Source organism: Prunus avium, chromosome 7, assembly GCF_965620075.1.
Source record: "Prunus avium chromosome 7, drPruAviu1.hap1.1, whole genome shotgun sequence".
Classification (NCBI taxonomy): Eukaryota; Viridiplantae; Streptophyta; class Magnoliopsida; order Rosales; family Rosaceae; genus Prunus; species Prunus avium.
In genome coordinates, this window is record NC_142290.1 from 32,944,383 (window position 1) to 32,956,689 (window position 12,307).

The 12,307-nt window shown below is 38.5% G+C and overlaps 4 protein-coding genes across 8 annotated transcripts; 3 read left to right on the forward strand and 1 right to left on the reverse strand.

Moving 5' to 3' along the window:
- Positions 1-3: 3 nt before the first annotated feature.
- On the reverse strand, positions 4-2,323 carry LOC110773512 (Pentatricopeptide repeat (PPR) superfamily protein). The gene has a single exon (XM_021978045.2). The coding sequence runs from the start codon at positions 2,245-2,247 to the stop codon at positions 283-285; it is 1,965 nt and encodes a 654-aa protein (XP_021833737.2). The 5' UTR covers positions 2,248-2,323; the 3' UTR covers positions 4-282.
- Positions 2,324-2,386: 63 nt separating this feature from the next.
- LOC110773499 (protein FAR1-RELATED SEQUENCE 5-like) lies at positions 2,387-5,910 on the forward strand. Of its 5 annotated transcripts, none has more exons than XM_088243898.1 (4): positions 2,387-2,523; positions 3,000-5,149; positions 5,338-5,453; positions 5,576-5,910. In XM_088243898.1, the coding sequence occupies exon 2, from the start codon at positions 3,017-3,019 to the stop codon at positions 5,051-5,053; it is 2,037 nt and encodes a 678-aa protein (XP_088100024.1). In that variant the 5' UTR covers positions 2,387-2,523; positions 3,000-3,016; the 3' UTR covers positions 5,054-5,149; positions 5,338-5,453; positions 5,576-5,910. The 5 variants fall into 5 exon arrangements, with proteins under 5 accessions (XP_088100024.1, XP_021833719.2, XP_088100021.1 ...); XM_021978027.2 differs by having other exon boundaries at positions 5,359-5,453; XM_088243895.1 differs by having other exon boundaries at positions 3,000-5,453.
- A 533-nt stretch (positions 5,911-6,443) lies between these two features.
- On the forward strand, positions 6,444-9,569 carry LOC110774235 (protein FAR1-RELATED SEQUENCE 5-like). The gene is made up of 2 exons (XM_021978777.2): positions 6,444-6,668; positions 7,233-9,569. The coding sequence occupies exon 2, from the start codon at positions 7,249-7,251 to the stop codon at positions 9,253-9,255; it is 2,007 nt and encodes a 668-aa protein (XP_021834469.2). The 5' UTR covers positions 6,444-6,668; positions 7,233-7,248; the 3' UTR covers positions 9,256-9,569.
- A 1,587-nt stretch (positions 9,570-11,156) lies between these two features.
- Positions 11,157-12,176, forward strand: LOC110773597 (thiamine-phosphate synthase). The gene is made up of 2 exons (XM_021978125.2): positions 11,157-11,623; positions 11,721-12,176. The coding sequence occupies exons 1-2, from the start codon at positions 11,456-11,458 to the stop codon at positions 11,919-11,921; spliced, it is 369 nt and encodes a 122-aa protein (XP_021833817.1). The 5' UTR covers positions 11,157-11,455; the 3' UTR covers positions 11,922-12,176.
- The last annotated feature ends 131 nt before the right edge of the window (positions 12,177-12,307 follow it).

Consider the following 12,307-nt stretch of genomic DNA (forward strand, 5'->3'; position numbering starts at 1 on the left):
AAGTTAACAAATAAAATCTTGTTTCATTAGCACAAAAATAAATAAAATAATCAATCAAGCTAAATGAAATTCAATTCTACTTCTACATCTCTCAAAACTTATGCTAGCCATTACATACAATTTGTCAACTGTGTTCCGTAAATGATATGAAATGCTCTAGAAAGACTGCATAATGAAACCCAAGGCAATTAGATGGATTTGTGTTTTTGAGCAACATTACCAAAAGCTACAACTTCAGAGCCGGCCTTCTACAACAACCTTCATCCTCCTGCAGGTCTTCAATCACCAAAAGTTACCGCAAGAGCATTTCCCATTACTGAAGTGATGGAATCTCATGTTATCTCTCACAACAATCTCCCTCCCGGCGACCTGCGATGCACCACACATGAAAACATGACAATCTTCACAGATCCTAATGTTCTTCATAATCTTTATGGTGCTTCCAGCATCTGTACTGAGCAATGCATATGCCAGAGCTAGCTTTTCACTATGCGACATTAATATGCGCTTCCTCTCTTCAATCCCCAAATCGTAAGCCGCAGAATTCAGGTTTGGCTCGTACCCATGAGCCTGTAATCTGTTCAGAAGATCATCCAATGCCTTCTTAATCTCGGCGTACTCTGGATGGTTCGTTTCACCCGCACAGAATTCATGAATTACCCCTTTCTTCGTTTCGACCCAGCTATACGCAGGATTCTTTTTCAGACCTTTTTCCTTCATCATCTTCCTCACTCTTGAAACATTAGCCCACCTTTCTGCTGATGCATATATGTTAGAGAGCATTACATAGTTTCCGATACTATCAGGTTCAAGCTCAAAAAGATGGTTTGCAGCAATCTGAGCTATGTCAGGATTCCCATGAATACGACATGCTCCGAGTAGTGCTCCCCACACACCTCCGTGGGCAGCTATCGGCATTGTTTCGACAAGCTCAAGAGCTTCTTCCAAGCGCCCAGCTCGACCAAGTAGGTCTACCATGCAAGTATAATGATCAGCTGATGGAACAACATTATAGTACTTCTCCATGGTTGCAAATAACTGCCGACCTTGATCAACCATGCCTGCATGGCTGCACGCCGTTAGAACCCCTATAAAAGTAACTCGGTTAGGTCTTATCTCTGTTGTCAACATCTCATGAAACAATTCTATCGCTGCATTGGCACGGCCGTGCATCGCAAACCCCAAAATCATTGAGCTGTAAGAAAATACGTTTCTTTCCCTCATTCCTTGAAAAACCTTGTAGGCTTCATCCAAGCTCCCACATTTTGAGTACATATCTATCAATGCAGATCCCACAAGAACATTTTCAGTAGGCCCAAAACCAGATTTCTCGGCAATGTCTCGAACCCAATTGGCATACTTAGATGCACCCAATTGTGCACAAGCTGAAATGAGACCAACCAACGTAATCTCATCGGTGCCCACACCAGCACCTTGCATTCTCTCAAAGCAATCCAACGCATCTCTTGGCCGGGCATTCTGGGCATAACCAGTAACCATTGCCGTCCACGCCACCATATCTTTCACAGGCAACCCCTCAAACAATTCCCTTGCTGATCCCATATCCCCAATCTTGGTATAAGCAACAATTAACTCGGTCCAAGAAACCACATCCCTATCAGGCATTTCATCAAACACTTTGCGCCCACAATCCAAAAAACCACACTTTACATACATATCAATCATGGTGTTGCCCACATACAAATCCGCCGCAAACCCGCCAACCAAAATCGTCTGGGCATGTATCTGCCTACCCAAGTTCACATCAGGCACATCCCCACAAGCCTTAAAGAGAGCCGAGAAAGTAAACGACACGGGCCCAGTCCCTGCTCTTCGCATACAAGTATAAAAATTCAGCGCCTCCGAAATGGGTCCCTGAACTGTGTACCCGCGAATCATAGCCGTCCAGAGAAATGGGTTCGGGTACTTGACCTGTAGGAAGACGAGGCGCGGATACGCGTCCAGTGGGACGCCGAGCTTCGTGAGCGTGCGGACGAGCTTGGTGAGGACGTAGCAGCACTGGCTGAGGCCATGGCGGAGGAGGTGAGCATGAACCTCCTTGACTTGGCTGAGATTGGCGCAGCCATCTAGATCAGAGATGAGTTTGTGCTCCAAGAGCTTCCGCTTCTGCTGAAACTCGGAGAAGGGGATGAAGAATCTGGTTGGCTGTGGCTGGTGCTGGTGAAGCTGCTGAGGTAAAAGCTTGTGAATTGGGACTGTGGAGAATCGGCGAGAGAGATTTTGCATTGGACAATCCAAGTCCCTCTTGCTGCGCGCGGCTCTGAGAATGCATTTGATAAAAGAGAAGGAGAAACTCCCGCTTTACAAATTAAACGGTGCGTATCAGTATAACTCGAGGGAAAAGCAAAACGGTGCGTTTGTTCCTCTCTAATCTCTACACGCCGCTCTCTTGGTCGCACAGTGACAGCATAACAGAACTCCCGAGCCCAAACTCCAAATTCCTCTGCCCTCCTCTAGACGACGTCGCATCAAGTCTCCTCCTTTCTTTTCTTGGAGAACTAGGTAGCTTCTCTGTCCTCTCTGGGTCTTTTCCAAAATGATTATTGCTGTTTTGCTGTATTTTTTTTCCCTTTCGTTTTGGAAATTTTGGAGGTAAAGTATTGGAGGCAGGAGGTTAATATCAAATTTATGGGTTTCTCTCGTTTATGAAATTTGATGCTAGTTTCTTATGGATGTTGCATGATTGCTTCATAGAAAATGGCTTCTAACGGTTTAGAAAAGTTTGGGGCCGAATCTGATTAAATGATTGTTCTTGAAGACAATATTTATGATTTAGTTATCTTACATGCGTTTGTGATTTCAAAATTTTAATTTAAAAGCTGTTTTAGGGAGACTTACTATTTTGATTTGATTGAAAACTGATATCCAGGATGGTTTTAATATTTTTACTTGTAATCCCTACCAAACATATGGCTTACATTTTACATTTCGCTGTTCTGTTATGGACAAGCACTAAATACTTTGTTCTGTATGATTAGGCTGGTTGATTTAGCAAATGGATAGTGATTTTCAAAGCAAATCATTAGAAAAAAGTGACAAGGACGCAATATTTGGAGAAAGTGATGAACTGAGAGTAGGGATGGAGGTTAGTGATGAATCTGAAGCTTACCAGTTCTGCAACACCTATGCCTTTAACAAAGGTTTTAGTATTCGCAAGGGGCATCTTCGAAGAGATTCGCAAAATAATGTCCGGCAACGAGAATTTTTGTGCTCAAAGGAAGGATTTCAAGTAGATGAAGACTTATGTGAAGCGAAGAAAGTGAGAAGGCTAGATACAAGAACAGGTTGCAAGGCTGTAATTCGATTCACTGTGGAAAATGGTATGTGGAAGCTCTCCTACATCAATCCAGTTCATAATCACGAGTTTGCTAAGCCTGAGGAGCGACAATTTCTAAGATCAGGTCGAAATATACCAAGTGTTCGTGCAACTATCCTTGGCTCTAAGAGTGATGGGACTATAAGACCAGCAAAATCATTTTCATACTTGGGAAAAGAGTTTGGCAGTGATGAGAATGATGGATCTACTAATAAAGATTTGCCTAATTGTTTGCAAAGGAGTAAGGATGAAATGATAGGATGGAATGGACAAAGCTTGATAAATTATTTTAAGCATAAACAGATGGAGGATCCAAATTTTTTCTACAGTGTTCAAGTGGATCAATTTAGTCGAATCACAAATTATTTCTGGAGAGATGGTAGATCAAAGTTGGATTATGATTGCTTTGGAGACGTTGTATGTTTTGAAACTACGTTTCGAACCAACAGCAATCTAGTTTGTAGTCCAATTTTGGGAGTCAATCACCATTGGAAGAATATCTCATTTGGTTGTGCTTTTTTATTGGACGAGAGTGCTGATTCATTTATTTGGTTGTTTGAAACATTTTTGGAGTCGATGGGAAATAAACAGCCAAAAACCATTTTCACGGATGAGGATAAAGCAATGGAAAAGGCAAAGGCAATTGAGACTGTGTTCCCAGAGACACGGCATCGGTTATGCAATTGGCAGATCTCCAAGAATGCTACACAACATCTTGCTAGTCATTGTGCTGATCCTGAATTCAAGAAGCACTTCAACAAATGCTTTCTTGATTGTTTTACTGAAGTAGAATTTCAAAATTCCTGGGATGACATGATTAAAATGTTCAACCTTGAAAGCAATTCGTGGCTGAAGATGTTGTATTCACTTCGAGAGAAATGGTGTCCTGCATTTAGCCTAGATACTTTCTCAGCAAATATTGGATCAAGCCAGAGGGGTGAGAACACAAACACTATTTTCCATCAAGTTTCTAGGAAAACAGTGGATCTCGTTAGTTTTGTACAGCATTATGAGCAAAAAACAAAAAAGATGCGATTCACAGAGTTGGAAGAGGATTTTCGTTGTAAAAATGCTATGCCTCATGTTAGAGTAAATAGTGGTATCTTTAAGCATGCAGCTACTGAGTACACTGTCAAAATGTATTCATTCTTTGAAAATGAGCTTATGAGTATTTTTGGGGTGAGGATGGTAGAAGTTGGTAATGATGGCAATCAATATATTTATGAAGCAATTGAAGAAGGTCTTCAAAGAGTCTACATGATTCAATACAACTCTACTACGCCCATGATTTCCTGTTCATGTAAGTTATTTGAATCCATGGGGTTGTTGTGCCGTCATGCCCTAAAAGTACTGGATTTTAAAAACTATACAAGCATACCGACACAATACATAGTGAAGAGATGGACTAAAGGGGCAAAGAAAGGGATTGTGGTGAGTAATGAGTTCTGCAAGTCATCATATAGAAAGGCCAAGTCTGCCCAATCGCTGCGCCTAAGTGAGTTGATGCATGAAGGAAATAATGTTTTCAGTATAGGCTCATTGTGTGATTCAGGAATGAGGATTGCCAGACAAAAGTTAGCGGAGACCATAAAGTTACTAGAAAGTGACGAGGAAACTACCAACATGCTGGGAAGTTTGAGCAAAGTAGACGACCAATCTGTTCATGATGTGCTGCTTGATAATGGAAGTGTGGAATCCCCCAGTTGTGATGGCTAAAGGAAAAATGCTATATTGAAAAGTACATGTTCAGGGTATTGCTTACTTTTGTTCTGAAACTTGCACTTCATTGCGTAAGATGTTCAGAAATGAAAGGTTAGAGTATCTTTTTCTTCTTTGGCAGAAGCCAGCATTGTACATCCTTTTCTTTTTCAAGTAAATCAGTATTGATATTTCTGATAATATAGTGGAGGATAGTTGATAAAGTATATGTTCTATGGAGTTCTGTATTGATATTGATGTAAGTATATTTTTCGTAATTTCATCTCTTGAATATTCACTAGACACTAGACTATACAAAACAGGTGAACTGTCTCAGTATCATCTCTGAGGTCATCTTCGATATCATCAACGGGCATGATCCTCCTCTCAGTATTGCTGAAACCTGGGGTCGCATTAGGTAATTGGATTCCCATTTAAAAGTGCTATTTTGCTGTTTCAAACTGAATTCATTTTTCGATTTGTAACTTTGTACATGTTTGATATAATTACCGTGTACGGATTGGCTGAATAAATGTCTAGGTCATTTTCATGAAGTTGGTTTGAGAGGATTAAGGAGCAGAAGGCACATGAAGATAGTGTGGAGGTGGATGAGGAGGCAGAAGCTTAGACCAATATTCAACCATGTAGGGTCTCAGAAGCAGTTTCTGGTTCTGGGCATGACTTGGTTTACAGAGCCCAACTTCAAGCAGCAGGCTAAACCAGTAAATGATTATCCACAACACATGTCCCCTTGAAGTCTATGAATTACTAGCTAAGAAGCTTTGCTCTGCATTATCAAACTTTGAATTGTTTTGCTGTAACCCCTATAATGTAAAAAACCAGGGCTTAAGTGATACAGTTCTAATTCTCTCCCATTCCAGTTTGTCAATGATTCTCATCTAGCTAATGCTATACAGACTGCTAAAAAGAAAACCACACCTGGACCAAAAAGTAAAATGCTACTTATTGATTTTAACTTTTCCAACTTATATTGCAAATTATAAAATACACCACATAATTATATTAAAAGAAGAATAATGTGCCAAATTCAATGTGAGCATGCCATATAAATTGTATAGGAAATGTTGAAGTTATATAGCATTATCCTACAAAAGTACACTTTTTTTAGTAAGGCAGGGGTAATTGTAGCAAAATAAATTCCCCAAAACCCCTCCATCAAAAAAAACGGCTAATTTTTTTTTTTCTACAATCAATAGCGATAGAGGGGAAATCGAACTTAAGACATCGAATTGAGTGCAGAGGTAAATCCTTTTAATCACTTGGGTGGGATCCTTAACCACTTGGGGACGTAAAATTATTAGTAAAAATTACTCTTGAGTTTGTGGGAACCCGCCATAAAAGAGAACGAACAACTAAAACATAAGCCGAAACGCAGCGTTTCGTTCGTCTCTAATCTCTTTCTATGGACTCTATTGTCTTCGAACAGTGCGCCAGAGACAGCATCCCAGCACCTCAGCTGTCACTCAGTCCTCGGCCAGTCCAAACTCCAAAGTCCTCTTCTCTATTCACTTCTTCTCCGATAACCCAAATTCCCCCCGTTGCAGCTCGCAGGCCTCCTTCGAACGGTGACGTATCAAGTCTCTTTCTCTTCTCTGGTTTCTCGGCGAACCAGGTATCTCCTCTATCCTCTCTTGGTCCTGGCTCATATGATCATTGATGCATTCCTGTTTCCTTTTTATTTTTCAAAATTGTTGGAATTGGAGTTCTGGTGAAATGAGATGTGCGAATTTATGGAATTTCGTTTATGAAGCTTGATGCTTTATTTTTTATTTTTTTGGATATAGGATGATAAATTCGTAGAAAGAGACTTCTAATAGCTTAGAAATTTTGGGGTAACTTACATTGCCCTCGTGATTGATCTTGGTTCTGTTTTCAATTTTTATATTTTTGGAATTTTTTATAGCTGAAGTTGTGAACTTTGCTCGCTCTATTTGGTTAAAAAACAATATGGACGGAATAAAATCGCCAGGGTTGTATTTGGATTTGTGGATACAAAATGGGGCATATAAATTAGGGTTTTTGGTTTAGATAATTGATAGGTTGAGCCTAATATGCTGTCACGTAAAATTTTTGTTTGCAAATAGATGGACAAACTTTTACTTGCAACGTATCTGTTACATTTTGGATTTTACTATCTGTAAATAAAAGTACTGAAAAATGTGTTGTTTATGATTAGGCAGTTGGTTTAGATAATGGATTACACTTGTCAAGGGAAAATATTAGAGAGAAGTGACAAGGAAGAAATATTTGACGCAATTGATGAACTAAAAGTGGGAATGGAGGTGTCTAATGAAGCTGAAGCTTACAATCTATGCAACACCTATGCCTTTAGGAAAGGTTTTAGTATCCGTAAAGGGAATATTCGAAGAGATGCGCAAAATAATGTCAGGCAAAGGGACTATTTTTGTTCAAAAGAAGGGTTTCAATCGGATGAAGATTTGTGTGAAGTGAAAAAGGTGAGAAGATTAGACACTAGAACAGGTTGTAAGGCTCTAATTCGATTCACCGTGGATAATGGTATATGGAAGATCAGTCACATCAATCTAGATCATAATCATGAGTTTGCTAAGCTTGAAGAAAGACAATTTCTACGATCAGGTCGACATATACCACGTGTCCGTGCAGGTATCCTTGGCCCTAAGGTTGATGAGAGTACAAGACCAACAAAATCATACTCTTACTTGGGCAAAAAGTTTGGCAATGCTGAGAATGTTGGGTCCACTAATCAAGATTGTCTTAATTATTTGCAAAGGAATAAGGAAGAAATGCTAGAAGGAGGGGATGGGCAAAGTTTGATAAATTATTTTAAGCATAAACAAATGGAGGATCCAAGTTTTTTCTACAGTGTTCAAGTGGATCAATTTAATCGGATCACAAATTATTTTTGGAGAGATGGTAGATCCAAGTTAGATTATGATTGCTTTGGAGATGTTGTATGCTTTGACACCACATTTCGAACCAAGAAATACAATCTAATTTGTGCTCCATTTGTGGGTGTTAATCATCACTGCAAGAATGTCTTATTTGGTTGTGCTTTTGTATCGGATGAGAGCACTGACTCATTTATTTGGTTGTTTGAAACATTTTTGGAGTCCATGGGATATAAGCAACCGAAAACCATTTTCACAGATGTGGGTAATGCAATGGCAAATGCAATTGCGGTTATGCTTCGAGAGACACGCCATCGCCTATGCATATGGCACATATCTAAGAATGCTACACAACATATTGGATCTCAGTATTCTAATCACGAGTTCAAGGAGCACTTTAACAAATGCTTTCACGATTGTCTCACTGAAGCAGAATTTGAATCTACGTGGAATGACTTGATTAGAAAGTTCAACCTTGAGGGCAATTCGTGGCTGCAAGAGTTATATTCACTTAGAGAAAAATGGTGTCCTGCTTTTAGCTTAGACACTTTTACAGCCAATATTAGATCCTCCAATAGAGGTGAGAGCATAACCAGTACATTCCATCAAATTTCTACGAAAACAATGGATCTCATTGGTCTTGTACAGCATTACGAGAAAAAAACAAAAGTGGTGCGGTCAGCAGAGTTGGAAGAGGATTTTCGTTGTAAAAATGGTATGCCTCATCTTAGAGCAAATAGTGGTATCTTTAAGCATGCAGCTTCTGAGTACACAATTAAAATGTACTCATTCTTTGAAAATGAGCTTATGAGTATCTTTGGGGTGAGGATGATAGAAGTTGGTAATGATGGCAACCAATATATTTATGAAGCAATTGAAGAAGGTCATCCAAGAGTCTACATTATTGAATATAACTCCGCTACTTCCATGGTTTCTTGTTCTTGTAAGTTATTTGAATCTATAGGATTGTTGTGCCGTCATGCCCTAAAAGTGTTGGATTTAAAAAACTTCACAAGCATTCCGACCAGGTACATAGTGAAGAGATGGACTAAAGGGGCAAAGAAAAGGATTGTGGAGAGTAGTCATTTATATGAGTCGTCATATAAAATGGGGAAGTCTGCTCAATCATTGCGCCTAAGTGAGTTGATGCATGAAGGAAATAATGTTTTCAGTATAGGCTCATTGTGTGATTCAGGAACGAGAATTGTTAAACAGAAGTTGGTGGAGGCCATGAAGTTGCTTGAAAGTGATGAGGAAACTACATCTATGCAGGGAAATTTGAACAAAGTAGATGATCAATTTGTTCGTGATGTGCTTCTTGATAACTGAAGGTATTGAATCTCCTACTTGTGAGGGCCAAACAAATCGAATGCTAGATTGAAAAGCAATGAAAAAACAGGAGAATGTAAAATTGTACTTTGTTGTGTAAGGTTTTGGAACATGGTTTTGTTTCTTCCTTTTTTCTTTTTTGGGTCTTTTTAGGTTGAAGCTGTCATTGTACATATTTTCGTTTCAGGTGACAGCTCCCTTATGTTAGAAATATTCTGTTATTGTGCTCCTTATATGTATGTGCTTTGTATTGGAGTTTATTAACTTTGGTCAGTTTGGGATGAATTTAAGTAGCATATCCTTTTGGTCTATGATATTTTGTGGTTCTTTCTTATAGTTTAGTTCATGTGCATCTTGTGATCTTTTTTTTGGGGGGAAAGAGTTGTTTTCTTGGCATATTTTGTGCAACTCCATTATAAAGAGGAAAGATGAGTTCTGTATTAATTTTGTCATCTGGGCGCTGAAGATGCTTGGGATGGGACAATACAAAACAGGTGCATTGTCTCTATATAATCGTAATAAACATTTGAATAATGATTTATGGAGGAGATTAGTTCTCCATGACCAAAGAAATTAAACAAAATTAGACAAAATTTAAATAAACCAGGTATAGCCGAGCGGCAATATTATTTTTAAAAAGAGCACCCCAGTGATTAGGCGCCACGTATCAAAACAGGTCTAGCCGTGCGGCTATACTATTTAAAAAAAAATAAGTATAGCCGGACGGCTGTACTATTTTTAAAAAAGGATCCCTAGCGATTAGATGCCACGTGTCAAAAAAATACGTATAGCCGTTCGGCTATACTGTTTTTTGAAAAATATCGTAGTATAGCCGCGCGGCTATACCATTTAAATACATTATATTTGAAAGGCATAGCCGCGCGGCCATATTATTTAATTTTAAAAAATTAAGAAAAAAAAACCCTCCTAGTTGCATTAATTTGTACTTTATAGATACTAGCAATCTGATTTTGTTTTAATTTTTAATTTTTTTAATATTAAAAAAAAAGAGTAAATTTACGATATTATCCTCATTTAATTAATAATTTCAATTCTTAATGTTTGAATTAACCAATGGTATTTTCTAGTATTTTGAATGTTTCACCATTCTTTGCCTTTTGCTAGTTTCAACATATCCAAATCATATATTAATTGGCCACTATATAATATTTTAATATAATTTTTATAACTTATATTATTCTTATTCAATAATATGTGAGAATTATTTTTATAATACTTGAATTTTGTGTGTTTTACTGAAAATTTTGTTAAAAATACGTATATTAAACATTAAAAATACCCATGTACATGTACAATACAACTATTGTATGTTAGCTTTTTAAAAAACGTAAGACGTATACAGAACACGATTGTATTATTAAAAAAATACGTATGTATGTGTATAATAGAGTATTAAACATGACAGTGCTAAATTCTTCATACGGGTATTAACTCTAGAAAAGTAAAAAATTAAAAGGTGATAATAGAGATTCGGGTTTTGGTCTAATAGTAATGGATAATGCTATAAACCACTCTTATTGATAAACGAAAATCGAGTAAAAATTTAAAAGACAAAAAGGATCCCAATGTATATATAAAGACTATTAGTACGAAAAAAAAATTCAATTATAGCCACGCGGCTATACTATTTATTAATAATAAAAAAAAAAGAGCATCCGCACAGAGCCTAGGCGCTCATGTGTGGAATGGTATAGCCGTGCGGCTATACTATTTTTTAAAAAAAAGAGTACCCAGCGATTAGGCGCCACGTGTCAAAACAAGTCTAGCCGTCCGGCTATACTATACAAAAAACGCGAGAACTAAACCCAATGATAGCTAATCGTTTTGGACCTAGATCTAAGAAGCCCTTAAATGAATTGCTAATCTCAACAACCCAGGCAACTCAAACCCATTGAATTGCTAATCAAGCCCTCGGAGTTAGCTCAAGTTGTGAAGATCGATGCGGAAATGGGTTAGGGTTAGACTAGGTCAAGGTTGGATTCCTCCGTTCTAACCCGAAAAATAAACTATGAGCTCGACAAAATGATTTTTGGTTATTAAAAAGAACTAAATAAGTTTAAGGCTTTTTAAACCCACCCAAATGTTAGCGCTCTTGATAAACATTTTGCTTTGTTAGGTGGTAGGGGTTAATCTTTAAAGCAAAGTGAGATTTGGGTTTTGGAAAACAGAAAGTGGCAACATGTTTGGGACAGCGATAAGGTGTATTGCGAGGAAACCAAAACCGCAGATGAAACCCATAGAGCTCAAAACCCCACCTGAGCAGACGCAGACCATCACTAGGGCCATCTTCGATATCGTCAAGGAGCATGGTCCTCTCACCATTACTGAAACCTGGGATCGCGTTAAGGTGATTTGACTGCTGCTATTGTGATTACGTACTTCATTTTTGGTGTAGTTAGTTATTGCGTACCAAGTGTTTGATTAAATGTCTGAGTCGTTTTCAGGAAGTTGGGTTGAGAGGATTGACGAGCAAGAGGCACATGAAGATAGTGTTGAGGTGGATGAGGGAGAGGCAGAAGCTTAGACTAATTTGCAACCATGTAGGGCCTCAGAAGCAGTTTCTGTATACGACTTGGTTTACAAAGCCCAACCTCAAGCATCAGGGAAAACCAGTAAATGGTTCTCCACAACCCAAGTCTCCTTGAAGTCTGGATTATTAGCTAAGAATATTGCTCTACCGTTATCAAACTCTGAGTTGTTTTGCTACATCCATCAATGTAAACTAGAAACTAAAGGGCTAAAGTTGTAATGGGTCTCTCTTTCCAACTTGCCAGTGATTCTTATTTAGTTAATGGTTTGGAGACTGCTGAGACTGCTCGAGCTCGATAAGTCCCCCATTTTCATAGTTCAAGGTGAATGGACGATGCCGAATTACAACAAATAAAAACCTACTTTTGTTCTGGATGTTCTTTTTTTAAAAATTTACCAAATAAAACGGGCAAAGACCTGAAAGGGCAGTCACGCATGCACAAGTGGGCAATCTCCTCCAGCTGTTGATGCAATCTGGGACTCATATGCATCAATGACTGGA

Coding starts and splice junctions, on each gene's coding strand:
- LOC110773512 (XM_021978045.2), bottom strand. CDS start 2,247: ATGCAAAATCTCTCTCGCCGATTCTCCACAGTCCCAATTCACAAGCTT.
- LOC110773499 (XM_088243895.1), top strand. CDS start 3,017: ATGGATAGTGATTTTCAAAGCAAATCATTAGAAAAAAGTGACAAGGAC.
- LOC110774235 (XM_021978777.2), top strand. CDS start 7,249: ATGGATTACACTTGTCAAGGGAAAATATTAGAGAGAAGTGACAAGGAA.
- LOC110773597 (XM_021978125.2), top strand. CDS start 11,456: ATGTTTGGGACAGCGATAAGGTGTATTGCGAGGAAACCAAAACCGCAG. Junction 11,624..11,720: donor AAACCTGGGATCGCGTTAAG/GTGATTTGACTG, acceptor AGTCGTTTTCAG/GAAGTTGGGTTGAGAGGATT.